The sequence below is a fragment of the Amblyomma maculatum genome, chromosome 10 (genome assembly GCF_055883805.1).
Source record: "Amblyomma maculatum isolate TAMU_Amacu chromosome 10, ASM5588380v1, whole genome shotgun sequence".
Lineage (NCBI taxonomy): Eukaryota > Metazoa > Arthropoda > Arachnida > Ixodida > Ixodidae > Amblyomma > Amblyomma maculatum.
The window spans coordinates 164,871,222-164,897,895 of NC_139353.1; the positions used below are offsets into that span (position 1 = coordinate 164,871,222).

The 26,674-nt window shown below is 45.4% G+C and overlaps 1 protein-coding gene across 1 annotated transcript in view; it reads right to left on the bottom strand.

Moving 5' to 3' along the window:
• The window catches only part of LOC146177841 (galactosylceramide sulfotransferase-like), a 247,093-nt gene that overhangs the window by 14,429 nt on the left and 205,990 nt on the right, over positions 1 to 26,674 (bottom strand). Inside the window, exon 6 of the mRNA XM_084580609.1 lies at positions 13,134 to 13,382. Within this exon, the coding sequence (XP_084436735.1) occupies positions 13,134 to 13,382 (249 nt within the window). The remainder of the gene's footprint in view (positions 1 to 13,133; positions 13,383 to 26,674) is intronic.

A 26,674-nucleotide genomic window follows, 5' to 3' on the forward strand; every position in this document is an offset into this window, starting at 1 on the left:
AAAAGAGCACATACAAAAAGTCATAAACACCATCAGCAAATACAAACATTTGTTTGCACGGAACGGAGTCACTCCAAATAACTATGGATAGAAAAAATATGCAAAAGATTGCCATTTTTTTGCTGATTGCTATATAGTACACCAACTGCAATTAATGAAACAATTGAAACGTGCCGCTGTAGACACAATATCAATGAGAACGTTTGTTGAACTTAGTATAGAATACTTGCAAAATAATAAAGAAAGCACATGTATTCGCTGATAAAATAAAGAACACACAACAAAACAAAATTTAGACTATGCAGTTGAGATGTCATGCTTGAGCAATAGGGCTTTAGAACTTTTTTGGTGACAGGTTTGTTAAACTTTACGAGCGTATCAACACGATTCAACCGAAAAGATATCTGGTAGTCTGCATGTTGCCGGGCGTAGTTTGTTGACGTGGCAGGTGGCATTGAGCACACGGCGAAAAGAATAGTGTGAACTTGGGTTTGTATCTGAAGCTTTATATAGCTTATTGTTGTTAATCTACTGTGATAGTTTGTAGTAGTAGACCTGGTTTGCTTTAATTATTAAATGTTGTGAAAAGAGCGGATGTGTTTGGACAAGATGGGGCTTGCAAAGAAGTTTTCAAATATTCTCAGCGTTTTTTTCTGCAATAAAATTAAGTTCTTATATTTTTTTGCGTTTCGTAGTTCTCCAGACGAGTACGCAGTAAGACAGTCGAGAGTAGAAGAGGGTATAATAAAACATTTTTTTCCGCCAAAGTGGAACGAAGTTCTTAATCTTATACAGACGCCCAACAGCTCCACTTACGTTCCCTGCTAGACGACTGGCATGCGTATTCCAAGATAAGTTATACTCAAACCACATACCCAAATATTTTGTGTCGTTACCTGATCTAGCAGCTTATTACGGAAATTGATGGCGATTTTGACTAATAGAGATTTATTTATGGGTGAAAAGATTATATATTCGGTTTTGTTTATGTTTAACCTTAATTTATTGTAGAAGAGAGACGGCGAGGACGGCGTCAAAGTCAGCGCCGAGGTCAGTGAGGAAGCGGGGAAATAAAGAGCAACACGATCTGTGCGATAGCAATTACACAGCTGCTTTCTATTCGTAAGAGTCCAGCGAAGGGGCCCATCTTCTTCTTCACAATGCTCCCCAGAGAAAAAAAGAGTCATCCTGGCGACTTAAGGGGGCGAAGATACAATGGGGTCGCAGAACGGCTCATGGCGCTGCACGTGAACAGTTTCACGGCCAAGGCGCCGAAGATCAGAAAATGGCATGAGAGGCTAAGCAATGTATTTCACTGGTGAAGTGCGCTCGACGACGCGGTAGGGCCCATGGCACTTGGAGACCAGTTTTGTTGAGGTGCCGGGGCTGCCGGATGGAACCCATAGCCACACGAGTGAGCCGCGCTCGAAGTGTGGTGCATTGTTATGATTGGTGTCATGCTGATGTTTTTGGCGCCATTGAGAGTCGGTCGTGAAAGACCGGGCAATCTGGTGGCATTCTTCGGCGTGCTGTGCAGCTTCGGTAACAGTGGTACATGGATTCATCAGGGTTGTAAGGGAGCACAGTATCAAGGGGAGCAGATGGATGCCGACCATAAAGCAGAAAGAACGGAGTGAAACCCATGCTTGATTGCGTAGCAGTGCTGTATGCGTATGTGATATATGGAAGGGCAATGTCACAGTTGTGGTTGGATCCGACGTACTTCGCGAGCATGTCACCGAGGGTGCGATTAAATCCTTCTGTAAGACCGTTTGTTTGCGGATGGCAGGCAGTACAAGTGCGGTGGTTGATTTTGCATTGAGCGAGCAGGGCTTGAACGACGTGAGATAAGAAAGCACGGCTTCTGTCGCTGAGCAATTCGCGAGGAGCACCGTGACGAAAATGAAGTTCGTCAATAAGACACCAGCCACACCTCGGGCTGTTTGTTGCAGCTGGGAGCGCGGCGCTTTCGACATATCGCGTAAGATGGTCGACCGCGACAATGACCCAGCGATTGCCGTCAGCTGTGTACGGAAGAGGTCCTAGAGGTTAATGCCAATGGGGTTGAAGAGCCTAAGCGGACATATTAGAGGCTGTAACCCACCAGCCGAACGGTGAGAGGCAGGTGTGTGGCGTTGACAAGCAGGCACGATCGAACGTACCTGAGAACCGAGTTGTGTACATATATCTCCAATAGTAGCGAAGACGGATTCTAGTGTACGTCTTAATAACTCCGGCGTGACCGCACTGCGGATCGGCGTGGGAAGCTGTACATATTTCGGTCCGTAGATGGCGCGGGATCACGAGGAGCAATTTCCGTCCACTTGAATTGTAGTTGTGCCGGTAAAAGAGGTTATCCCGAATCTTATAGCGGGAAGCTTGGCGGCGAAGTGCGCGTGAAGGCGTAATCGCCGAATTGTTGGAGAGGTAGTCAATAAGAGAGGCAATCCATGGGTCTTTTCGTTGTTCGGCGGACATGTCGCTGACGTCCCGCGTAAACGCCATGGGGTCCAAGAAGGAGAGGCTGGCAAGGTCGCCTGGAAGCAGTGAGCGAGACAAAGCGTCGGTGTCTTTATGCTTGCGACCAGACCGGTAACCGATGGAGACGAACAGCCCATCGTGCCAACAGGCCGGAGAAGTCTTTGAGCAATGAAAGCCAGCAGAGGGCGTAATAGTCAGTGACTACATGAAAAGTACAGCCGTAAAGGTAAGGGCGAAATTTAGTGAGTGCCCAGACAATGGCCAAGCACTCCTTTTCCGTTACTGAGTAGTTCGTTTCAGCTTTCGTGAGAGTACGGCTGGCGTAAGCGACTACGCATTCACCGAAGCCAGAGTGGCGCTGAGCAAGCACAGTGCCGAGGCCGACACCACTGGCGTCTGCGTGCACTTCGGTGGGCGCGGGGGGGTTAAAATGGCGCAGGATGCGCGTGGCTTTGAGGAGGTGGGGTAAGGTATTGTAGGCGGCGTTGCAAGCTGGTGACCACAGCGAACAATCTGAGTTATTGTCAAGTAGCTGCCTCAGCGGGGAGACAATGGAAGCAAACTTCCGTATAAAACACCGAAAGTATGAGCACAGGCCCAAGAAGCTCCTGAGTTGCTTAATGGTAGTAGGTTTCGGGAAGGCAGTCACAGCTCGAAGTTTGGCGAGATCCGGGTGGATATCCTCCTTGGACACAACGTGGCCTAAAATAGTCAATTCGCGAGCAACGAAACGACATTTCTACAAATTGAGCTGCAGACCGGCGTTCGCACAACACTTCAAGACCTGCTTCAGGCGAGAAATATGGGTCGCAAAGTCCGGCGAGAACACCACGATGTCGTGAAGGTAACAGAGGCACATCTTCCACTTCAGGCCACGCAAAATAGCGTCCATCATACGCTCGAATGTAGCAGGAGCATTACAGAGATCGAAATGCATAACGGTAAATTCAAAGAGGCAATCGAGGGTGACAAATGTGGTCGGCCAGTAACCGGATCGTAAATCGAGCGAAAAAATAAGCTCACCGCCTTTTAAACAGTCCAGTGCATCATCTACATGCGGTAGAGGTTAGACGTCTTTCTGCGTGATTGTATTTAGGCGGTGGTAGTGAAAACAGAAGCGAATAGCGAATGAACTGTCCTTCTTCCTCACCAGGACTACAGGGGAAGACCACGTTAGAAGGCTCGGTCACTCCATTATGAAGCATGGTGTGAACTTGGGCTGCAATAACTCGGCACTCGGTGGCAGAGACATGATAGGGGCGCTGATGCAGAGGAGGATGGAAACCAGTGTCAATGTGGTGGGCGACAGTTGATGTGTGGCTCAAAGCAGGCTGGCGAGAGTCGAATGAAGAACGGAACTGGTGAAGCAGAGCGAGAAGCTCGGAGCATTGAGGTTCAGGAAGATTGGCATCGATAGAGGGAAGGAAAACGGCGGGAGATGACTAGTCCAGCGTAATAACAGGTGGTGTGAGTGCAGCCTAGTCACCAGGCTGTGAAGCGGTTATTGCGTCACCGGTGAGAATGGAATCAATGAGCTGTGCGGTGCCGAGGCATTGACCACGGCGCAGGGACACGAAAAATGAGAACGGATTAGAAATCAAGAGCGCGGTGAGGCCAGCTGACATAGAAGGTACGGCGTAAGACAGGGGAAGACTTTTGCGGTTGAGAAAGATTGGCGATGGTGTGAAAGGGACATCGGGACTGCGGGAAAACGCACAAGCGATGGGCACAAGAACGAAAGAGCACGCTGGGAGGTCAATATCTTCGGCAACGATGACTTCGGGAGAAGGAATGTCCGGCGACGTTTCGTTAAGCGCAAAAAACTCCAGTTCGGCACGAGCAGAGTTGATCACCGCATTATTTTGCGACAGAAAATCTCAGCCCCAGAAAAGATCATGAGAGCAGGAAGTCAAAACGACGATCGCTACTGCATACACAATTTCTTGAACGACGACTCATGCCGACCAGGTTGGCAGGCCGGGTTCGTGGTTGCGAACCATAAATTGGCTACATCTGTCAGGTAGGAGAGGACGTTAGCTAACTTGGTGGTATCCTCCCGCTTGTTGTATGCACTTACGCGTTCATAGGAGGATAGCCAATCATCCACATCCTGGTCATCTACGCCACTGAGCTGGAGTCACGCTGGCGAAGCCCACCAGAGCACAGGATGGTAGGCGGAGCGGTTGCAGCAGTCGAGCATGGTGTAGCGGTCCGACTTGTTGCCTCGGGCATAGCGGATGGCGGAACGAGTGTGCGGCGGCGAAGCTCCAGCGTGAGAGGAGGGAACAAAGTCCACCAAATGTAAGAGTGCGTCCAGTCTCAGGTTCTCAGGTCGATGCTCCCGTCGAACGCTTAACTAGCAGGACAGTCTCTTGCGTCGTCTTTGTCGGAGGTTTTTTTTTAGCACGCGCCTTTTGATATACGCTTGTCTTCTTTGCAACAGTCACCGAGCGTTGGTGCGGCACTACAACATAAATGCTCATCTAGAGAAACGGCGAATGAGTAATATGTATTGTACTTCGTTTTAAGTTTAGTGCAAGTAACAACCTTGTCACCTACTGTATCCGCCGAACGTTCCTGTATGTCCGACGCGGTTGGCGGATCCAGGCGAGAAAAAATAAGCTTTTCTTCGCCGGTAGTTTTGGCGCTACTTTAAGCATGGACTGCTAACCTTTGCCAAATGCTGTTCGAGGCCGAGGTGGTTGGCTCAACTCTTTCGATGGGCGTGGCAGATGAGTATTCCGGTCCTGAGCTGGAGGCTTCGGTGGAGAGGCCGACATTCCAGCGGGCAGATATGCCGCCACGGCTGAAGCGTAGCGGCGAGATTCCGAGCAGTCAGAAATTGAACAACCGCTCTGACTGGCGGTATGAACAGATGCGCTCAGGCCCCTCAAAGATTCACGCAGGAGCGCGTTTTCCGCACGACGCCGTCGCCCTTCTTCCGTTAAAGCGTCCATTCGACTATCCATTTCCCGTAGCATCAAAATAACACTCGAGGAATTACACATAATATGTTCAGGCATGGAAAAGGAAAGAACAATAAAGAGCCTCTGCCCGTGCCACAAAGTATAATGGGCTTAAACATCGAGGAAGTACAGACAGAATCTGAGTCTTGAAAATCCAGGGAAGAGCGTTGCACTTCGGGAGGCGTTTCCGTGTCGCTTGAACCGCAGATAAACAGCCGCCTAAGGATCACGCCAGACAGGGATGTTACGGCATATCCCGCAACACCGGAGAAATGCGGCAAGGGAGTCATATACGACGTCCCGTAATTCTACACGGAAAAAGATATGAGGAAAAGATTGAAGAGAGAAGACAATCCGGACATCTACGGAGTCAGAAGACAAGGGACAAAATGCAATGTTGCGATGATAATGTTCGCCCAGGAAAAGGTTCCGAGGTGCATCACTTTCGGGGGAGTTCCAGTTAAACGCTGGCTGTGCAAGAAGTGCGAGGATGTTACGCATGCGGAAGAATGGGACACAGAGCGGACGTATGCCCGGATCCGATGAACATCAAGTGCAGGGGATGCGGGAAGGAAAACTCACCTGATGACCACAGGTGCAAACCAGTATGCCAGATGTGCGGCAAGGGAGGACACATCCTAGGGGAAAGCAAATGCAAATCCATCTAACGTATGCCATACATCGTCGAGGAGTGGCGCTAGGAAAAAAATAATGGAGATAGAAGAACGATGGAGGGAAGTAAAAGGATGGAACCAAGAGCCAAACCACAAAAACGGATCCGAATATAGATTCGGAGAGAATTCTTTCCCAAGACTCGGTGAGGGAAGTGGAGGACATAACTCGAGGGGAACCGTAAGGGAAGGATATCGAGCCAGAGAGGGAAGCAAGTCACGCGAGAAGAGTCAACCGAGGGGGAGAAGCAGCTCCAGTTGTCAACAACAAACCAAAGAAAAGACCGAGTACGGAGCAAACTCCAAGCAAGCCAAGCAAACTACAAGAGGCAATAAGCCGGGAGAGAAAAGCATCAGCTTCGCAGAAGGGTCGCAACCATGTAAGGCGAATAGTCAGGATAACAAAATAGATAGGTAATGAGGCAAACCGAGGAAATGCAAAAGATTATAGAAAAGAACAATGAAACCATACGTTGACTTCAAAAATAGCAGAATACAACACAGACACAAACACAGACGCAGCAATCCACAGCAGTAGCAGCAACAGTAGCAAAAACAGAAATGCAAAAATAATGACACAGGGCCTTCGCAAGACTTGGAAATTAAGGTTACAAAATTATAAAATGGCTTCACAAAGCTGGAGAGTGTCAGCACAAACTTCGCGGATTTTGTGAAACATATCAACGCCCAAATAAATGCACAGATTCAGAAGCTAAATGAAGGGATGCAAAAGCAGGCCGTGAATATTAGCCTAATACAGATGTAATTGGCGGCCAACAAAGAGTGGCAGCTAAAAACAGAGGTAGCCGTACTTCAGCTTGAAGATGTTCAGAACGAAGAATATTAACAGTCAAATCTGGCACTGGAATTGCAGAGGTTTTAGGAGAAAGAGGCCAGTGCTACAGAAGCATCTTAATCAATTAGAAAATTAACCTCTCGTAATAGCGCTACAGGAAACAGGGGGTGCTGCGAAATTGGCAGGATACTAACCTTTCCATAGCAACAAAGGAGACAAAACGCGGGTGAAAACGCTAAAAAAAATGTGGCAGCTCTGAAGCACGAGATTGGATCCAGGGAAACAGAACCCGTATTCGTGGAGGTGGTAGTTGGTCGCATCAATGAACCGAATATTCTCACACTCAACGTCTACAGCTCGCCAAAGCAAAAAAAAAACATAGATTCCGAGCATTATAAAAAAGGCTAAAATATATGCGGAGGTTAACAGCTACTAAGTGCAGGTGACTTCAATGCACGTCAGGCAGTGCCCTAACGACAGGCAACTATGGGAGTTATTCAGGAGCAAGGCTTCACACTGAATAACAGCCTAAACAGCCCGACGAGGATAGGTAATAGTGTAAGCAAGGATACGTCTCTTGGCCTCACACTTTCAAAGAACATAAACTCTCTAGAGTGCTACAGCCTGGAAATAAACCTAGCCAGCGACCATTATATCATAGTAATTTATATAGGAGGGCTGAAAGTGCGAAAAATAAAAAAAAGCAAAACAACTGAGTGAGACAAGTTCAGAGACTAGCGAACCACCGAGGAAATTCCCCCCATAAACAGCATCGAGGATTGATGTAACAGGCTTAAACGAGACGTGCGAAAGCACACCAGAGAAAAGTTGACCGCCTCATACACGAAGTTCCAAACACACACAGTTCCCACCAGGCTCCCTTTCGATGCCCGCTCCGCTGTTTCCATCTTAGCACCATCTTTAAGGAAAATTACACGTGCTCTCATTCCCCCGTGTACATTCCCACTCCCTAATATTGCAATGAGATTGGAGGAGGTTTCCCTTAGAAGGATAAGAGCTGGGGCGGCCCTTACCCCGTCGGTAACATGCCGATGGGAATCGCAAGCTGATATCGGACCAACCACATGCCCAAAGTGTTCCAAACCAGCTACAGAAGTGGATGTTCGCCACCTGCTGTGACCTTGTGCAGGGACAAGGGCGTCAAGGACACAGATTCTGCGCGAAGTAGGACTAACCACAACAAGGGAAGAGGACTTCTCTAAATGGCTCACCGACAACGACAAGAGTGGAAGCCTGCTCCGGTTCTTTACGGAAAATAATTTACATGAGTTACTATAATATGCCTTATGGCAAGCTTGCGTAAAAAAGGCACACCAAAATTGTGTAAGGGGAGTATGCTCCAGAGGTGGCAGACCGCCGACTACTGCACATCTGCGAAGCCAAACAGTCTCGGAAAACGACTTAAGAAAAATGGAACTGGTGTCTTAGAAAGAGGATAACGAAGCTTAACAAAGAAATAGAGGACTACGCGCAAAAACTATGCGAGCAAAACTGGGGAGACAGATGCAATCAAATGGAAAACGAAATGGGTATGGCTAAGACATGGAGCATAATGCGACGCCTGCTAGACCCAGAGAAAACTGAAACGCAAACTTCCATAACGTTGATAAAATCTAGGCACCATCATGGAGGAAGCGATGATGACTTCCTTAAAGAACCTAAAGACAAATATATAGGAGAAGTAAAGAAAGATAAATTAGAAAACTACAAAAGACACCCAAACCAGCGACATGATGCCCCCACAACGATAGCTGAAGTGGTGGAAGAAATCCGCACACTAAAGACGAAATCGGCCCCAGGGCCGGGTGGGATAACTACCAAGATGCTAAGGAACTTGGATAACAACTCGATAGTAGAGCTGACTAATTTCATGCAGAGATAATGATAAACAGGAGAAATCCCAGAGCAATAGAAATTTGCATATATAGTGCTTATACCAAAACCCGGAAAACCTCCGGAGGTCGATATTTTGAGACCAATATCACTCGCACCATGTGTAGGTAAACTATTCAAACATGTAATTTGAGAAGACTGACCAGATATATGGAGGATAATGAGCTGTGGCCTCGGTAGGTCATCGGGATCAGGCAACATCTTAGTACGCAAGATATTATGCTCTGGCTACACCATAATATTGTAAAATTAATATCAAAAGATGGTTTATTTATCTTAGGATCAGACCTCAACAAGGTATTTGACAGTGTAAAACACGATGCTATTCTACAAAGCCTCACGGAACTAAATGTAAGGGAAATGATGTATAGAATACGCAAGAACCTCTCTAACTGACAGAACACCAAAAATAGGATACCAGGGGATAGAATCTCAGATATTCAAACTGGGGAGCAGAGGCACACCACAAGGAGCGGTGCTACCACCCACACCTTTCAACATTGCCATGCGTGGGCTCCTGGAAAAGGTAAGGAAAATAGATGACATAAATATGCAGAAGCGTTCGACAAAGAAAGGTAGTGATGCTGAAATCGAGCACACACTGCAAGAGGAGGCAAACATCACTGCACAATATGTAAAACAGAAGGACATTAAATGCTCTTGAGAAAAATCGGGGTTGTTTGTACACAATCCGAAACACCTAAGGCAAAAACAAGTGGGCGTAAACATAGAAGTGGAGGCAAAAGAGCTCCCGAAAGTCGATCAAATTAGGGTGCTAGGAATGGACCTCCAAATACAATGGAGAAACGATAAAGAAATTAGAAGGACAGGTCATAAAAACAAGAAACTTTATAAGGATAATAACCAATAAAAAAGGCCTTAAGGAAAGTAACCTATTAATGCTCATACAAGATTTCGTAATAAGCAGGCTTGGGTATGCCATGTCATACTTAGACCTGAAGAAGGCCGAAAAGCATAGAATCGATAGCATGATCGGAAAGTGCATTAAAAAGCACTACGCCTCCCGGCAAGTACCTCCACTGACAGACTAATGATGTTGGGAATACACAACACATTAGATGAAATAATTGAGGCAGCGCTAGCTACGCAACAAAGAAGGCTAGAAAAAACTAAGAGTGGAAGGAACATATTGAGATAAATAGGTATAAAACTGAAGGCATGCTTGGACAATACAGAGGAAATTAGAGGGAAGGACCGGAAACGGATCCATATCCTCCATTACCTACCTAAGAATATGCACCCCGAATATTATAAGCAAAGACGAGAGAAAAAGGGCAGAAACCCAGACACCGAGATTCGAGGCAGCAATCCAGGTAGAATTGCATATGTAGACGCTGCATACTGCGGCAAAGGAAAATGAATGCAGTCGTAGTCAAAGGCCAGCGAGTATTAGTAACAGCATTCTCTATAGAAAACAAGATTGATAAAGACAGCGGAAGTGACTGCAGCCGGAGGAAAGCCAATTGGAACGTTTAAAAAAACTGTCTTCAAGTGCAATTCGAGCAATTCGAAGTGCAATTCGAACAAGCAAAAAGCCTAGGTAGCCTTCTTGCTTTCGCCGACGCAGAGTTGCTAAGCTCGTTCAAGAGTTTCTTTCAATTAAATGCTAGCCTCTTCAATTGCTGCCTACGGCCTTTGTCACTCCTAGCTTTATAGAGCAGCTGTCTCTTTTCAGCTACCAATCTTGGAATCGCTTTTCGTTGCCTTCTAGTGATGATTCATTCGCCTGTCCATTGTTATCTCTAAAGCCGGCCTGTAGGGAGTTTAACTGTGCCTGCATTGACATTCGGATTGATGCCATCGCATTGGATGGTATGGAGCTCAATTAGTTCTGCGGAGTTACAACGCACTGTAAGTTTTTCACATTCTTTGATAACTTTTTGTAGCTGCTTGTTATAACGATCCCTGATTTTGCTTCAAAGAGTAGGGAGCTACCTCCTGAGTTATGCTAGACTAATTCGTTTATGATCTGTTAGATTTTTAATTAGTCTTATGTAAAATGACCCTGTTCCATATCTACAGCGCGATAAACGGGACAAGAGAACACAATAACGACAGACAACGACAATAACGACAAGAGAAGATGAAGTTTGCTGTGGTGCCATATATGCATCAGGTATCACATAACCTGAGAAAGATTGGCAAGCATGCCGGAGTCGACGTTGTCTTTTCGGCTCCTAACCGACTCTCGAAACTGGTCAAAAAAGTTAATTCGGCTAACAATGAACCAAGCGTCTGCAGAAGAAGACACGCCAAAAATTTGTGAAGTGCCAGGAAGGTGTAATCTATTCCCTGCCGCTATCATGTGGGAAGAGTTACATTGGCCAGACTGGCCGATGTCTTAACGAAAGATTAAAAGAACAATTTTATAACGTTACGCATGTCCCTATTACCGGTCACGTGGCTAAGCACTGCAGCAGCTGCAAGGAAGGTGACGATAGGAGTGCCTGCCAACCTTTGTACAATGAGTGTATGATATTAGGAAGCCATCGTGACCAGTTGACTAGAGAGGTGGTGGAAGCACAAATGATAGCGAGGCTCTCGGAAAGTTGTATAAGTGCACCATCTGTGGCATTATCAAAAAAAGAGACAGCTTATCTCGAATGCAAATGTTAATGCGACCCTGTAGTAGTGTGAATTTTATGTGTACTCATGATCTGTGTGTTTTGATTTCTATCTCTGCCTTTCAGTGGGGTATATATACCGGCTGGACAAGCAATAAAAATCAGTTGTCAGTCAACGCTGTGTTTGTCGTTATTGTGCTCTCTTGTCCCGTTTATCGCGCTGTAGATATGGAACATCGTCACCAACTCGCCCAACAACTGACCACGTAAAATGAAAAACGCAAAATCTGTCATACTACCCGGTGGATGCCTGAGTGGCACTGTAAGAGAATGGAGGGAAGAGTGAGTGAAAGAGGAATGGAAACAGGTGCCCTAGTGATGGATTAGGAGAAATTTTGATAACCAGGACCTCTTTAAGGTGAACTGAAGTAACACAGCACACAGCCGCCTGTCAGTTTCACCTCCACTCGTTGAGCTCAAACCCGGTCACACCGATTCCTTTTTTCCTGCCTTTCCCAATTTCGGTATAGTGCTACACTCAGCTATTTTTCCGCGGAAATTTTGAGTTTGTACATTTGACTTTTATCTTCATTTGAAGCTGGTGATTTTTTCAAATGTTTCTACTGCATATTAGGGGTTAACCTAGTCCGTTACCACCATTGTGAGTAAAATGGTTTTCGGTATAGACATTAAATAAGGCTAACGAAAAGGGTTCTACTTCAGTTGAGGACAACGCAGAGTGCTGTGGAGCCAAAATGGTAGGAGCAACATTAAGCAGGGGGCAAGCAGCAGGGGGCGACAGAAAGTTAGGTGGGAGATGAGGTTAAGAAGTTGGCAGGGTTCACGTGGATGCATATAGCAGAGGATAGGGCTAATTGGAGGAATATTAGAGGGACCTGCACCTTTCAGTAGGTATAGTCCCGCTAATGATCATGATAAAATACTTTAGATGCATACCTGTTAGCGTTCGTCACGTACTACTTTACTTTGAGCTTCCCGTTGGGAGCTAGCGCTAATCATCCAACAGATCTCTTATAGCTCATCTTGACTGAACAAAACCGCATTTCCGAAAATTAGCAATACACCATTATTTCCTTGCCAGTGGCCGTCAGTACTTCACACCTGTTGTAGATACAAAATGTCCTATGCTTCATCATCCAAGCATCTTTTCGCCCTTTTGGCCTAAAAGACTGTGTGTGTTCAAGCGCCAGTCTGTTTTCCATACCGAGATGCTTCTATTTTGTCGCTAAGAGAATTTCACGGACTTTTATTGCAATTGCAGTTGCTATTGTAATCCAAACTTCGTGGCAACGGCGCCCTAGCGGGGGTAGCGAAACTAAACTAAGAGCACCTATTGTGTCAACGGATGCTCACTGAGGCAGTGAGTGTGGGTCACATTACCTACAATGTTGAGAAAAAGCCTGATGATTTGGTTCGGTTTGGTCTGATTTCTGAAGTTTAACGTCGCAAAGGGATTCAGGGTATGACTGAAGCTGTAGTGAATGATTCCGGATAGTTTAAATCAACTGGGGTTGTTTAACGGAAACTTACTACGTACAGTTCACGGGCGCCATGCATATATGATTGAGCTCACGTTGAGATCCGCTGTTGAGTGTTCTAACCACTAAGCTACATCAGCAGTGCGAGACCTGACTCTTCACAACAGCAGTCTCGAGGAGACAGTAGTAATCGGTTGGTAACAGGTTAAAGAAAATCGCACCTTTGGGCTGATCCAGAACTTGTGCTTCGTCTTGCTGTCAGTTTGCGGAGTGTCCTCCACGCAGCGCTGGTACCAATGCTGCGTCCGCTCTTCGAGCAACCGCAGCTCGTGGGCCATACGGCGGCGGCCAAATGCTTCGACGCGCTGCTCGAAGCGATGGGCAAAGTACTCGTACAGCTGCACGTCCGCCGCGTTCAGCACACGCAGTTGGGCCGCCAGGGAAGCGTTGAGCTGACTCCGGTAAGTGTTCTGCGCCCCAAACAGCAGATGACTGTCAGGCTAGAGTGCGACTTCTGCGTTGTGGTCTGAGAACTGGATCAGCGAGGTAGTCACTCGCTAACAAAACATTGTAGTGTTCAAGTGGCAACTTTAAAGAGGCCAGCCGCATACGTTTATAACCTATTAGGAGACGAAAGTGTGTATTGTGTAGTATTTTAGCTGGTTAGCGCAAAATAGTGCAAAATTCTATAACTGATACTGTCCGTTGTAACGAACTCTCCACTTAGAATGACTTAGCCAGCCTGGCAACAGGTCATACATGCCGGCGTATTGTGCAAAGCAAGACAAACTCAGTGTTTCACTAATTACCTGCCATGATTATTCTTTGTTTTAAATAATAGTTAAATAAATATGAATATTACGCGATGACATAAAGTCGAAACATTCCGAGAGCGCTACAGAGTTTGCACTGGAGAAATGCCGAAGCCTGAACATTGCTGCCGCACAAGGTATATCGCGTAGCCCTTGTAGAGTTTTTGTTAGCAATGCCGGGGCTCGTACCCCACAGTGGATGATGGGAACACCTTATCCCGTCACATAGGACGTGCAGACCTTTCCGCGTTAGGTGGTCATCAATCCATGGCTGACGGCGGCCTGGGTAGCCCACTCCACTGCCCTGGCTTGGACTGCCGGGACGAACGACTGGCCAACAAGCCTCGCACTGCCCGAAGAAAGGATCCCGCCTAATATCTGATTGCGGCAGGGCACTGTTGCACACCGATAAAACGTGGGGATATGTTGCCAGCTCCTGGCACTATCTACACTGCGGCTCAAACTTCGGGTAAATATCGCTCAAATCATACGGGTTCAGGAAAGACCATATGTGCAATCTTCTCCAGACGCATTCCTGTGCCTTGACCATTTGCGTGTCCGGGGGAAGATATATCCTCCGCTCTAGTTTATGCTGATTTGTGATATGAGAAGACACCAGCACCTTTTTCGTGGGCCTCCCCAGAACAGCTGGTTCACCTACTCGGCTGACGAAACCTCGAGCATTCATAGCATTCATGTGAGCCTTGGGAACCATCGTTCACGGGGTTCCCAAAGTGTGCCGGTACCCACGCGATTTTCACCTACCTAAAGTCTCGCCCCGTAGCCTGACTAAGCACTTGTGTCGCCGTAACAGATATTCTGCCCCTAGCGAAATATTGGGCGGCTGTTTTGAGTCGCTTAGTATCAGGTCAACGTTAGTGAGATGTTCAGTTCAGTTCAGTCGTCCAGTCGTGTCCGACTATTCGGGACCCTTTGGACCATATCACGCCACGCTTTCCGGTCTCTCACTATCTTCCTAACATCACAAAACTTCATCTGCAGCACCTCGAGGATGCCATCTAACCATCGCGTTCGCTGCCTACCCCTTCTCCTGTGACTCTCAACCTTTCCCAACATCAAAGCTTTCTCCAGCGACTCCTCTCTTCTCATCAGATGACCAAAGTAGCTGAGCTTTAACTTTAGAACTTGACCATCCAATGAGCAGTCAGGGTTTATGGTCGACACTATCGACTGATTTGATCTTCTGGCAGTCCAAGGAACTCTCAAGAGTAGCTAGTGCTATATCCGCCTTCTTTGTATTTGCTGAGGAACGCGTTCTGACTGATTCAGAAGTGACCAAACATTCTCGTCCGTCCACCACAACTGCAAATATGTTTTTGTTATATTCTGCGATGGCCGCACAGACGGCCCCTATGAAGTTACTATACTTAGCGCACAAAGCTCTGGTGCTTACCTTCCTGCGACCTTGATGATTTAGTGGATGCACATTGTTTGACAAAGAATCTATATTCAAACCTTTGCTTTTCCCCTCTTCAGCTGAACTTTCATGTTCCCGGCTGGAGCCTTAACCCTAAGCCGATCTTCTCCAACATGTTTCTTCCCACTTTTCTTCACGAAAGCCTACCGAGTGGCACAACTTGGTGGGCCTCCCGTAGTTTTGTCCAGGGTGCAGTCACCTTTCAGTGGACGAATTGTTAGTCAACCCAAGAGCAGCTTTATATGTCGGCCTAATCATAGCATACACCTTGCTTTTCTCCGTTGCGTTCAAATGCATATATGGCACCGCATAAACTATTCTACTGATCACAAACACCTGCACCAGCTGACATAAATCTTTTTTGCTGAACCCATCGATTACGATTGGCGATTCTCCTAATGAGTCGCATGGTAGCGGTTACCGTATTCTGAAGCTTTCCTAAGGCCTCCATATTCTTCCTACTATTCTGCACATACATTTCCAGGATCCTGATCGTTTGGACATCAGCGACCGGCACACCCACAACTTTGCCCCTAGAGGCGGTGCAGGCACATATTGTCTTCGTGTATCCCGCTTATTTTATGACTGACCACAAAAGCGCATACTTTGACTAAGAGCGCGAGAGTCCTGCCTCTCTAGCTAGCTCCTCCAAAATATATTCTGCCCGCATATACACTGTGTAGAAGAAATACGTCGTAGACTGCGTCAAGGTTGGCGGGGAAGCGGGGCGATCAAGACCAACACAATCTGCGCGATGGCAATTCCACCACTGCTTCCTCTTCGTCAGCGTACAGCGAAGGGGCCCATCTTCTTCACAACTGCTACAATATCTATGCACTTTGTACAGATGAAGAAGGAACAAACTTTGTCAACACTCTGTGCATGAAACACAGAGTTATCATACCTAAAGAGTGGCACCCCACTGCGCATGTATTTTTGCCGGCACTTTGACAGCTTCGAAATAATATAATTTTCGAATCAACGAGAGTTGAAGAACTGGTATTTGTATCCCTTGTGTCTTAATACGCGCTACCAAATATGATTTAATTGTGGCAGATTGCGAAAACCCATCAAGACAACATCAGCATACGGACATGCCGCTCTCAAAATCCCAGTCATAAACAATCTTAAATATAAAGGCGCACAACCTCGTAAAGACATTTCGCTAACTATAAGCTATTCTACTCGCATCAGCCCTATACTTTGTAATGTTTTGTAACTTGCTAATTTTGTATGTACGTTTCTCAACCTCACTCCTGCAACAGCTCCAGCAGGGGCTGCAGTGTGTGTAAATAAATCAATAAATAAATCGTCTTGATAACAGAGACATGGCTGCACTCCTATATCTTAAACCAGTAAATAGTGCTTCCAGAATATGCGACTGTGCGCAGGGACACGCAGGAACAGAGAAATGAGAGGTGGTGCGTTGCTTTGCTGTTTAGTCAAGGAATATCCTTCAGTCTTATGCCCGATGCTCCCTAGTTGGAAGCAGTTTCGTGAACCCCTCGTCTAAAAGTGATATTTTCCTCATCGGTGCAGTTTATATCAACTGGCAGTTACTGTTTCTAGAATCATTCTCAGAATATATATTGGAACATAGCATGTGTTATTTTGATTTTGTGTTTTTTTCTAATGCTTTAGCAATGTTACATATTAAGATTGGTATTTTGCACAAACATTTAAGCAGCGTTAATATAATACGCATGTAACGCAAATGTAACAGTAGCGAAATTGTAGAGCAACCTTGCACGAGCATGTAGGCCCACCGCTCGTGATGGTACTCAGCTTGCACGCTTTGCAAATTCCACAAGACAGCACAACTCCATAATACAGCACGATTCCTACACTTTTCTCTGAACAAATGGCATAGAGTCAACCTTTTATATACATCGCCGACGGTTGTTCCATCAGAGATAGTGGAGAATGAATAATTAGCAGACACAGTTCAACAATACCACACGCTTTGTAGGAGTAAATGTTTGGACAGGCATTGGGCATTGTAACTGTGTGTGTTGAGTTGGACTGTGAAAAAGGCTGACCGCCGAAGAATTGGCGCGTTTGAATTGTGGTGCTGGCGAAGGCTCTTGAGAGTTCCTTGGACTGCCAGAAGATTAAATCAGTCGATATTGTCGACCATAAACCCTGACTGCTCATTGGAGGGTCAAATTCTAAAGTTAAAGCTCAGCTACTTTGGTCATCTGATGAGAAGAGAGGAGTCGCTGGAGAAAGATTTGATGTTGGGAAAGGTTAAGGGTCGCCGGAGAAGGGGTAGGCAGCGAACGCGATGGCTAGATGGCATCCTCGAGGCACTGCAGATGAAGTTATGTGATGTTAGGAAGATAGTGAGAGACCGGAAAGCGTGGCGTGACATGGTCTATAGGGTCACGAAGAGTCGGACACGACTGAACGACTGAACTGAACTGAACAAAATATTAGGGCTATGCTTGCATTCTACGGTGGGGATCATCTCAAAGCCCTAGTTGCAAAATTGGTGTTTGAAACATTAGTTTATACATTTAAATAATGTTTATAGTGCAACAAAAACATTGTATAACGTTATCCTAGCATTGAAAAGTCAAATTTAGCTAAACGTTTTTTTTTGGTATGTTCTAAAATTGTAATTCTTGTCAATGATTATGAGGCAATATTCAGGCAGCTTCGATAACAATTATATATTATTATTTTAGTGTTAGGTACTACCTATGTAGTAATGAAGACTTCAATATGCCCGATATTAAGTGAAATTCATTGATCCCGGGAATCCTACGCACAACATAATATCACATATCGTCTTCGCACACAACCATACAACCTGACGCAGATTGTCAATTTTCAATCAGGGTTGTTGCTTGCTTGAGTTCTCTTCTGGACGTAATAATCATAAGCAATCACGTCCTTCTAAAACAGCTCATGTTGGAACTCTCGAAGGCTTATCAATTCATAAAACAGTCATCACCTCGTTAGAATGCCCAATGCCTGTCCAAACATTTACTCCTACAAAGCGTGTGGTATTGTTGAAGAACGCAGATGATACCGCTATTACGACATTCCGAGCTTTAAAATAAAATAATTTTTAGACCTGTTTTGTGATGAACAATCATCTATAAATGCAGTGTACAGCGAGGTAAAATTCATTCTGAAGTACTGTGTAAACACCTTGGTTGCCCAAGTAAAGAGCTTAAAAAAGTAAAGAGACTGTGCTTAGATATTGCGAGACATAATCCACGTAAATCGCAAATAATAGACTCCGTAAAAAAAAAAAAAAAAAGAAGGATGTACTAATGTTGAATAGAGACCAAAAATAACTCTACAAAAGAGGTCACTAAAATCAAAGTGCGCGTTGCAAAAAACAATTTCCTCAATTATTATCAGCCCAGCTTTATCACAAACTCGCAACAAAACTTCAGGCGCTACGTAAGTACCAAACATCTTTGACTTCTCAGTAGCTAGAAAACTCTTTTTAAGTGTTTTCAATTCATTTTCACCATCGATAACTGTCCTCTGAACGAGTATGTAACTAGCCAGAACCAGAACAGCGTTTTAGTCACGCCTAAAATATCACTAACTGCATTTTTACCCTTTTGCTGAATACAGAAGAAAAGAAAAGCCATAGCCCTGATGGAATTTCGAACACGTCTTGAGAAGCTACGCAGAAGCAGTAAACAAGTTTATTTAATTGTCTCAAAATCCATCCCTGAAAGTCGCCTTCCTGCTAAGTGAAAGATAGCCAAAATAATTCCACTACCAATATCAGGCACCTCTGTTTACTTGTGCAGTCATCGCACAATTTCTCTAATATGCACGTATTGCAAAATACTATCACATAGTTTTTAAACTTTTGATATAATTTACAGGATCAATCAATCTATTTCATCCAAGTTAGCCTGGCTTTCGACATGGTCTATCAACAGTGACCTTGCTCAGGTAAGCCGTTCATGACTTACCTCAAAGTAATGCCAGCTACAAGTAGATATATTTTTTATGCACTTTTAGAAAAGCTTTCAACGCGTTTCCCACGTTAATTTACTTCAAAATCTAAACAGTCGACTTGCAGGTGGTCCCCTTCTTTGCTGGGTAGAAGACTTTCTTTCAAACAACTTCCAGTACGTGACATGCAACGATCGCGTTTTCCATCGTGTTCCTGCTTTGTCCGGAGCTACACAGAGCTATATACTGGCCCAACTTCTGCTTTTATTGCACATACAATATATAACAAATCCAGTAGACATCATTCACCTCTTTATAGACGTCTGCAAAGCTTATAATAGTGTAAGAGACCATGAAGGCCAAATAACTCCAAATAATTGTCTAATTAAAATGCAGTGGTACGCAGGTTGGCAAATTGTGATAAAAAGTAATAAAATATTTCCATGTACGATCCTAAGAAAAATAAAGTGCCCTTTCCCTATAGTTCTAATGGCACTGTTCTTCAAAATGTACATTGCTGTGTATAAATGCTTGGCTGTGATCATATGATCCGATCTTAGCTGGAATGCTCATATACAATACGTAGCTGAACAAGGACTGAAGAAACTGCTCTATATCAAACGCACACAGTCGCATTCTATCCTCCAAACAAGGCAGCTCGCGTACGACAGCCTTATCAGACCGGCGCTCGAATATGCCAACCTAGTATGGTTTCCACATAGCAAAAACTACATTAACATCCTTGAAAGAGTACAAAGGAATGTGGTCAGCTTTATACACTGCCGAGAAGCCTTCAAAGCTGTATTTGTTGTTTTTTAACAGCCGCCGGCATACGACCTTATCACTGATTCTTGATCGCGTATCAGTTCCGTATCAGTTACGCGTAGAGGTAATCGGGAAGGTGCGATGCTGTGACCACAGGATGGTAAGGTCTCGAATTAGTCCAAATCTGAAAAGAAAATGCAACAGATTGGTAGAAAGAAGTTCAGCGAATTCGCGGTGAGGGGGAGGGCAGAAGAGTTCAGGATCTCGCTACAGAGTAGATATTTAGCTGTAACCGAGGATTATGACATTACCCTAGAAGCAATGAACAATAATTTCAGAGATATCATTACTGAGTGCTCTTTAGAAGTAGGCGGTAGAATAGTTAGAGAGGATACCGACAAGCTGGCTAAGGAGACGAAGGATTTCATTAAAAAACGCTACAGTATGAAAGCTTCCAATCCAACAGACCAGATTGAATTGGCTGAGATATTGCAGCGAAACCTTCAAAACTGTATTTGTTGTTTTTCAACAGCCGCCGGCATACAGGCTTATCACTCTGATTCTGGATCGCGTATCAGTTCCGTAATCGTTGTTAATGCTCGATGTCGCGAGTCACACCTTTATCAGTTTCGTTGTAGCGCAAGATGCACCCAGATCTGTCTCGAAGATTCCGGCCACTCGTGTGTCTTTCTACAATGTTCCAGCTTGTGCTGGTAGCTGTTTGCAACGTTATCTAGTATTTTCTGAGCAGTCTTTAAATTGAGCGTTGACGAGTGCGACGGGCATTCTTTGTTCGACAATCGACGAGCACGATTGTTGCTATCATCGCCGCCGAGTTGCTTAGTTCGTTTGCGGGCCCACGTCAGCCCTATAAAGAGTTAATTTCAGTACCATCAAGGCTGTGTTTTTTTTTTGGTGTCAACAGCCTTGCCACCACTACGTGACATCTTGTGGAGGTGCTGCTTTTGATCCTTCAAGCGAAGACCCCAGCCTTGTTCCTGTTACCTTGAAGGACCAGCCAACAGGCCACCGAACCAGTCGCCGGCTTCAAGGGCTCCAACCTGAACACGGTCTGCTGCCGGACCCCATTCGATCTCGGAAGGCATCGACGCTGACGATGGCCCAGCCTACAGCACCGGTTGTTTTCGTCCAACTCCGTGAGCCTCCCGGCTTCCATGCACGACCGGACAAAGATGCGGAAGACTGGATGGACCTTTTCGACCGTGTGGCAGAATTCAACGGCTGGAATGACTCCGCGAAACTCAGGCAAGTCTACTTTGTTCTTCAAGGACATGACCGAATTTGGTTCGAAACTCATGAGGCAGATATGAAGGATTGGGAGATTTTCAAGGAAGCGTTTTTGACTGCCTTTTCAAGTGTCGTCCGAAAGGAAAGAGCCCAAACCCTCTTTCAGTCAAGATTTCAACTCCATAAAGAGCCTATCCTGGCGTACGTTGAGGAGATGAAGCGCCTCTTTCGCCGCGTCGACCCTAACATGACCGAAGTGAGAGAGTCAAATGTTTTATGCGAGGCGTTAAAGAATAGCTTTTTGCAGGTCTTGTCCGACATCCGCCAAAACCGTGGCGGAATTTGAAACGGAAGCTTCTACCATCGAGAAGACGTTGGACACCCCTCCTCTTCAGTTATCGCGCTTTACTATCTCATAATAGAATAAGCTCGATGAAACGTGTCTATGAAGACTGTTCTCAATCGGCATTATTTCCTTTCCACAATTAATGCCGACGACTATTCCAGGCTGCTTGCAGCATTGCTAGGCGCACCTGGTCACCCCGGCGCTTCGTAGTGATTGTACGCGCGTTCTGTGTTGTAAGCGATTCTCGATTTCAGTTCACTATTGCAAAACCTTCACTCGATAGCCATTTCTATTCGCTAATATTTACAAATTTCTTTCTCAACAATCGACAGATTCGCGGCGCTCAATACGGCGCACGAAAGCGGTGCTTCGATCAGTGCGATTCAAACTATACAATCGCAAGCATTTACACGTACTCCTTCATACTCAATGCCTCTCCCGTTATTTTAATTTTTCCCAGCCGCTCGCATAGCGTAGGAATTTTGGGCAAAGTTGTAGCGAATCGAGCGGCCAACATCGGCACTACTACAAGCAACTAGTTGTCGGAGAGCGAGTTGGTGATAGCTGTTCGCAGGCGACAATGGCATGTTTTCCGATTAGTTCGTGTTGGCGCGGCGTAGCAGGATCGCCAAAATGATGCACACGTGTTTACGGTCACGGGTGCTGTGCACCAATTATTTCCGCAGTATGACTCCGCCATGACAGCATATGGCGGCGTGACACTGCAAACAGAGCAGACGACGCGCCTACTCGTTGACGTCACGAGTTTTGGTCCACGCGACATATCAATGTTATGTCTGCTGTGTCTGCGCTAAGGTGGGCGTGATAAAGGACAAACGAGGCAAGGACCTGACTGAAGCCTCAGGACCTCAGTGGCCACAGGATTGGAGGAGGTCAGTTTACATCCCCATTCCAAAGAAAGGCAGTGCCAAAGATTGTTCCAACTACCGCACGATCGCGCTTATTTCGCATGCTAGCAAGGTGATGTTAAAAATCCTGCAAGGTAGGCTGCAGCAGTATGTGGATCGGGAGCTTCCGGACGTGCAAGCTGGGTTTCGCAAGGGCAGAGGAACTAGAGACCAAATTGCCAACCTTCGCTGGATCATGGAAAAAGCAAGAGAGTTCCAGAAACCCATTTACTTCTGCTTTATTGATTATGCGAAAGCGTTTGACTGCGTAGATCACAGCAGATTGTGGCAAGCTCTCCAAGAGATAGGAGTTCCAATTTACCTCATCTGTCTCCTCAGGAACCTTTATGAAGGGCAAGAGGCCACAGTCAGAACTGGGCATGGTCTTACTGATTGGTTTCCGATTGAGAAAGGGGTGAGGCAAGGCTGCATACTGTCGCCCTGCCTATTTAACCTATATTCAGAGTGTATCATGAGGAAGGCCGGTCTGGACGAGTCTTCAGCTGGAGTGAAGATTGATGGAAAACGTATCAACAACCTTAGATATGCGGATGATGCCACTTTAATGGCATAAAGTGAAGTGGAACTCAAGAGACTTCTGATGCGCGTACAAGAAGAGAGTGAGAAGTTTGGGCTTAAACTGAACATTAAAAAGACGAAGATCATGGCGTCTTGCCCTATCAAGTCCTGGAGCATCAATGGACAAGAAGTGGAAGCTGTGACAGATTTTCTGTTCTTGGGCGCCAAGATTACCTCGGAAGGAGACTGCAGCCATAAAATTAGGAGACGCCTGCTTCTGGGGAAGAGAGCAATGGTTAGCCTTGACCGCCTAGTAAAGAGCAGAGACATTAGTCTGCCAACCAAGATCCGTATAACGCGTGCTATGGTCTTTCCAGTTGTGTTGTATGGATGCGAGAGTTGGACTGTGAAAAAGGCTGACCGCCGAAGAATTGACGCGTTTGAATTGTGGTGCTGGCGAAGACTCTTAAGAGTTCCTTGGACTGCCAGAAGATCAAATAAGTCGATATTGTAGACCATAAACCCTGACCGCTCATTGGAGGGTCAAATTCAAAAGTTAAAGCTCAGCTACTTTGGTCATCTGATGAGAAGAGAGGAGTCGCTGGAGAAAGATTTGATGTTGGGAAAGGTTGAGGGTCGCCGGAGAAGGGGTAGGCAGCGAGCGCGATGGTTAGATGGCATTCTCGAGGCATTGCAGATGAAGCTATGTGATGTTAAGAAGATACTGAGAGACCGGAAAGCGTGGCGTGACATGGTCCATAGGGTCACGAAAAGTCGGACACGACTGAACGCTTGAACTGAACTGAAACACCTGTCAACCATGAACCGAAACCCAAACTGCTGCGTACTAATATTACGATAATAAATTCAGTTCAGTTCATTTCAGTCGTTCAGTCGTGTCCGACTCTTCGCGATCCTATGGACCATGTCACGTCACGCTTTCCGGTCTCTCACAATCTTCCTAAAATCACATAACTTAGTCTGCAGTGCCTCGAGGATGCCATCTAACCATCGCGTTCGCTGCCTACCCCTTCTCCGGCGACCCTCAACCTTTCCCAACATCAAATCTTTCTCCAGCGACTCCTCTCTTCTCATCAGATGACCAAAGTAGCTGAGCTTTAACTTTAGAATTTGACCCTTCAATGAGCAGTCAGGGTTTATGGTCGACAATATCGACTGATTTGATCTTCTTGCAGTCCAAGGAACTCTCAAGAGTCTTCGCCAGCACCACAATTCAAACGCGTCAATTCTTCGGCGGTCAGCCTTTTTCACAGTCCAACTCTCGCATCCATACATCACAACTGGAAAGACCATATAGCACGAGTTATACGAATCTTGGTTGGCAGACTAATGCCTCTGCTCTCTACTAGGCGGTCAAGGCTAACCATTGCTCTATTTCCCAGAAGCAGGCGTCTCCTAATTCAATGACTGCAGTCTCCTTCCGAGGTAATCTTGGAGCCTAAGAAGAGAAAATCTGTCACAGCTTCCACTTCTTGTCCATTGATGCTCCAGGACTTGATAGGGCCAGACGCCATGATCTTTGTCTTTTTAATCATCAGTTTACGCCCAAACTTCTCACTCTCTTCTTCTACGTGCATCAGAAGTCTCTGCCACTTTCTGCCATTAAAGTGGTATCATCCGCATATCTAAGGTTGTTGATACGTTTTCCAGCAATTTCCAGCAATCTTCACTCCAGCTGAAGACTCGTCCAGACCGGCCTTCCTCATGATGCACTCTGCATATGGGTTTTTAGGCAGGGCGACAGTATGCAGCCTTGCCTCACTCCTTTCTCAATCGGAAACCAATCAGTAAGACCATGCCCAGTTCTGACTGTGGCCTCTTGTCCTTCATACAGGTTCCTGAGGAGACAGATGAGGTGAATTGGAACTCCCATCTCTTGGAGAGCTTGCCACAATCTGCTGTGATATACGCAGTCAAACGCTTCTGCGTAATCAATAAAGCAGAAGTAGATGGGTTTCTGGAACTCTCTTGCTTTTTCCATGATCCTCCATCATGGTCAGTTTACATCCATGGGGATGTAAACTGACCTCCTCCAACCCTGTGGCCAATGCAGGGTTGTCCAAATCTTCTGACATAATGTATGTAGAATGTTAACAGCGTCATGGTTGAGGTTTTGAAGCAACTCAGCTGGAATGCCATCAATTCCGCTAGCTTTGTTCTTAGCAAGGCTGGCTAAGGCCCATTCAACTTCACTTTTCAGGATGCCCGGTTCGAGATCAGTAATCACAACCGTCTTATGTTGGGTTTGCACATTCGGGTCCTTCTTGTACAGTTCTTCTGTGTATTCCTGCCACCTCTTCTTTATCTCTGAAGCTTCAGTGAGGTCCTTGCCTCGTTTGTCCTTTATCACGCCCACCTTAGCGCAGAAGCTTCCTTTGATATCTTTGATTGTCTTATACAGAGCTCCTGTGTTCCTTAATTGGCTGTTGTCCTCAACTGCTTGGCACTGTATGTTCAGGAAGGCATTCTTATCTCTCCTTGCTATTTTCTGAAAATCCGCATTGAGAACTTTGTAAATTTCTCTTTCCCCCATAACTTTTGCCATCCTCCTTTCCTCAGCTATTTGCAAAGCCTCTTCAGATAACCAGTTTGCTTTCTTGCATTTTTTTTGCTTTGGAACTACCTTAGTAGCAACTTCTTGTATTATATCACGAACATCAGTCCACATCTCTTCGGGCTCTCTGTCTTCTAGGTCTAATTCTTGAAATGGATTCCTTACTTCCACAGCATATTCTAATGGAATTTGATCCAGATCATACCTGAAAGGCCTTCTAGTTTTCTGCGTTTTCCTCAATCGAAGCTTAATTTTGGCAACAAGAAGCTGATGATCGGTGCCACAATCGGCCCCAGTCCTTGTTTTTTCTGCTTGTATAGCGGATAATAAATTATTTAATGCGATTTAGGTTTCCTAACACCGCGCTCTATGCTTACAGAATCGCTACGCACTATTTACAACGTAAAACTACAGCACGAAAATGTTATTTTCTTATTCATTTAAGTATCCGCTGATTTTTTTTTCCACGGGTTGAGCGGGAATGGAGTTCGTTAAACCCGGCATTTACTGTCCAGCCGACAATATAAAAATGTACCCATGCTTTCTAAAATGACAGTACGACCAACTTGCTTTTTCTTACCCTTACAGTCTGTGAATAACTACTGTAAAAACGCATGTCATATACAATGTACTGTAACGGCTCGTGTTTCATTCATTTTTGGCTTTTTTATGCCGTCTGGCTTACATTGTACCTCTTCTGAGATTAACATGTTCCAATCCTGTAATAAACCCAATCACTATTGACAGTATTCATAAATAAAGAATATATAATTTACCAGTGCTTACCCTTTGAACTATATGGTTAATATTACAAATTGAACCTTATTCAAGACATATAGCATTCGATAGGCTAAGGTGAGTACAATTGCAATACACTAACTCCATGTCAATTATTTACCGCTCGTTAGTTATTCAGAATTGAATATTGAACTTTAACTTTCTTCATTAACAAATCGAATAAATGGAGAGACTTCGAAACCAAATAGTAAACTACGCAAAAACAATCTAAAGCCGAGCTAACGCTTGTCTAAGTCGGTTCAACCATGGTTAAGTCGCTGGCATTTTTTTTTTCATGAAGAAGCGAAAAGCCTGATGACGAGACACGTTTGTATTACGCAGGCAACCATATTTTCGATTTTAGAGAGCTTCTGTTTGTTATCCTAGAGTTAAGCCTCTTGCAAAAGAGAATACCTTTCTTCTATCTCTGCTATTGCGGCAAATTAA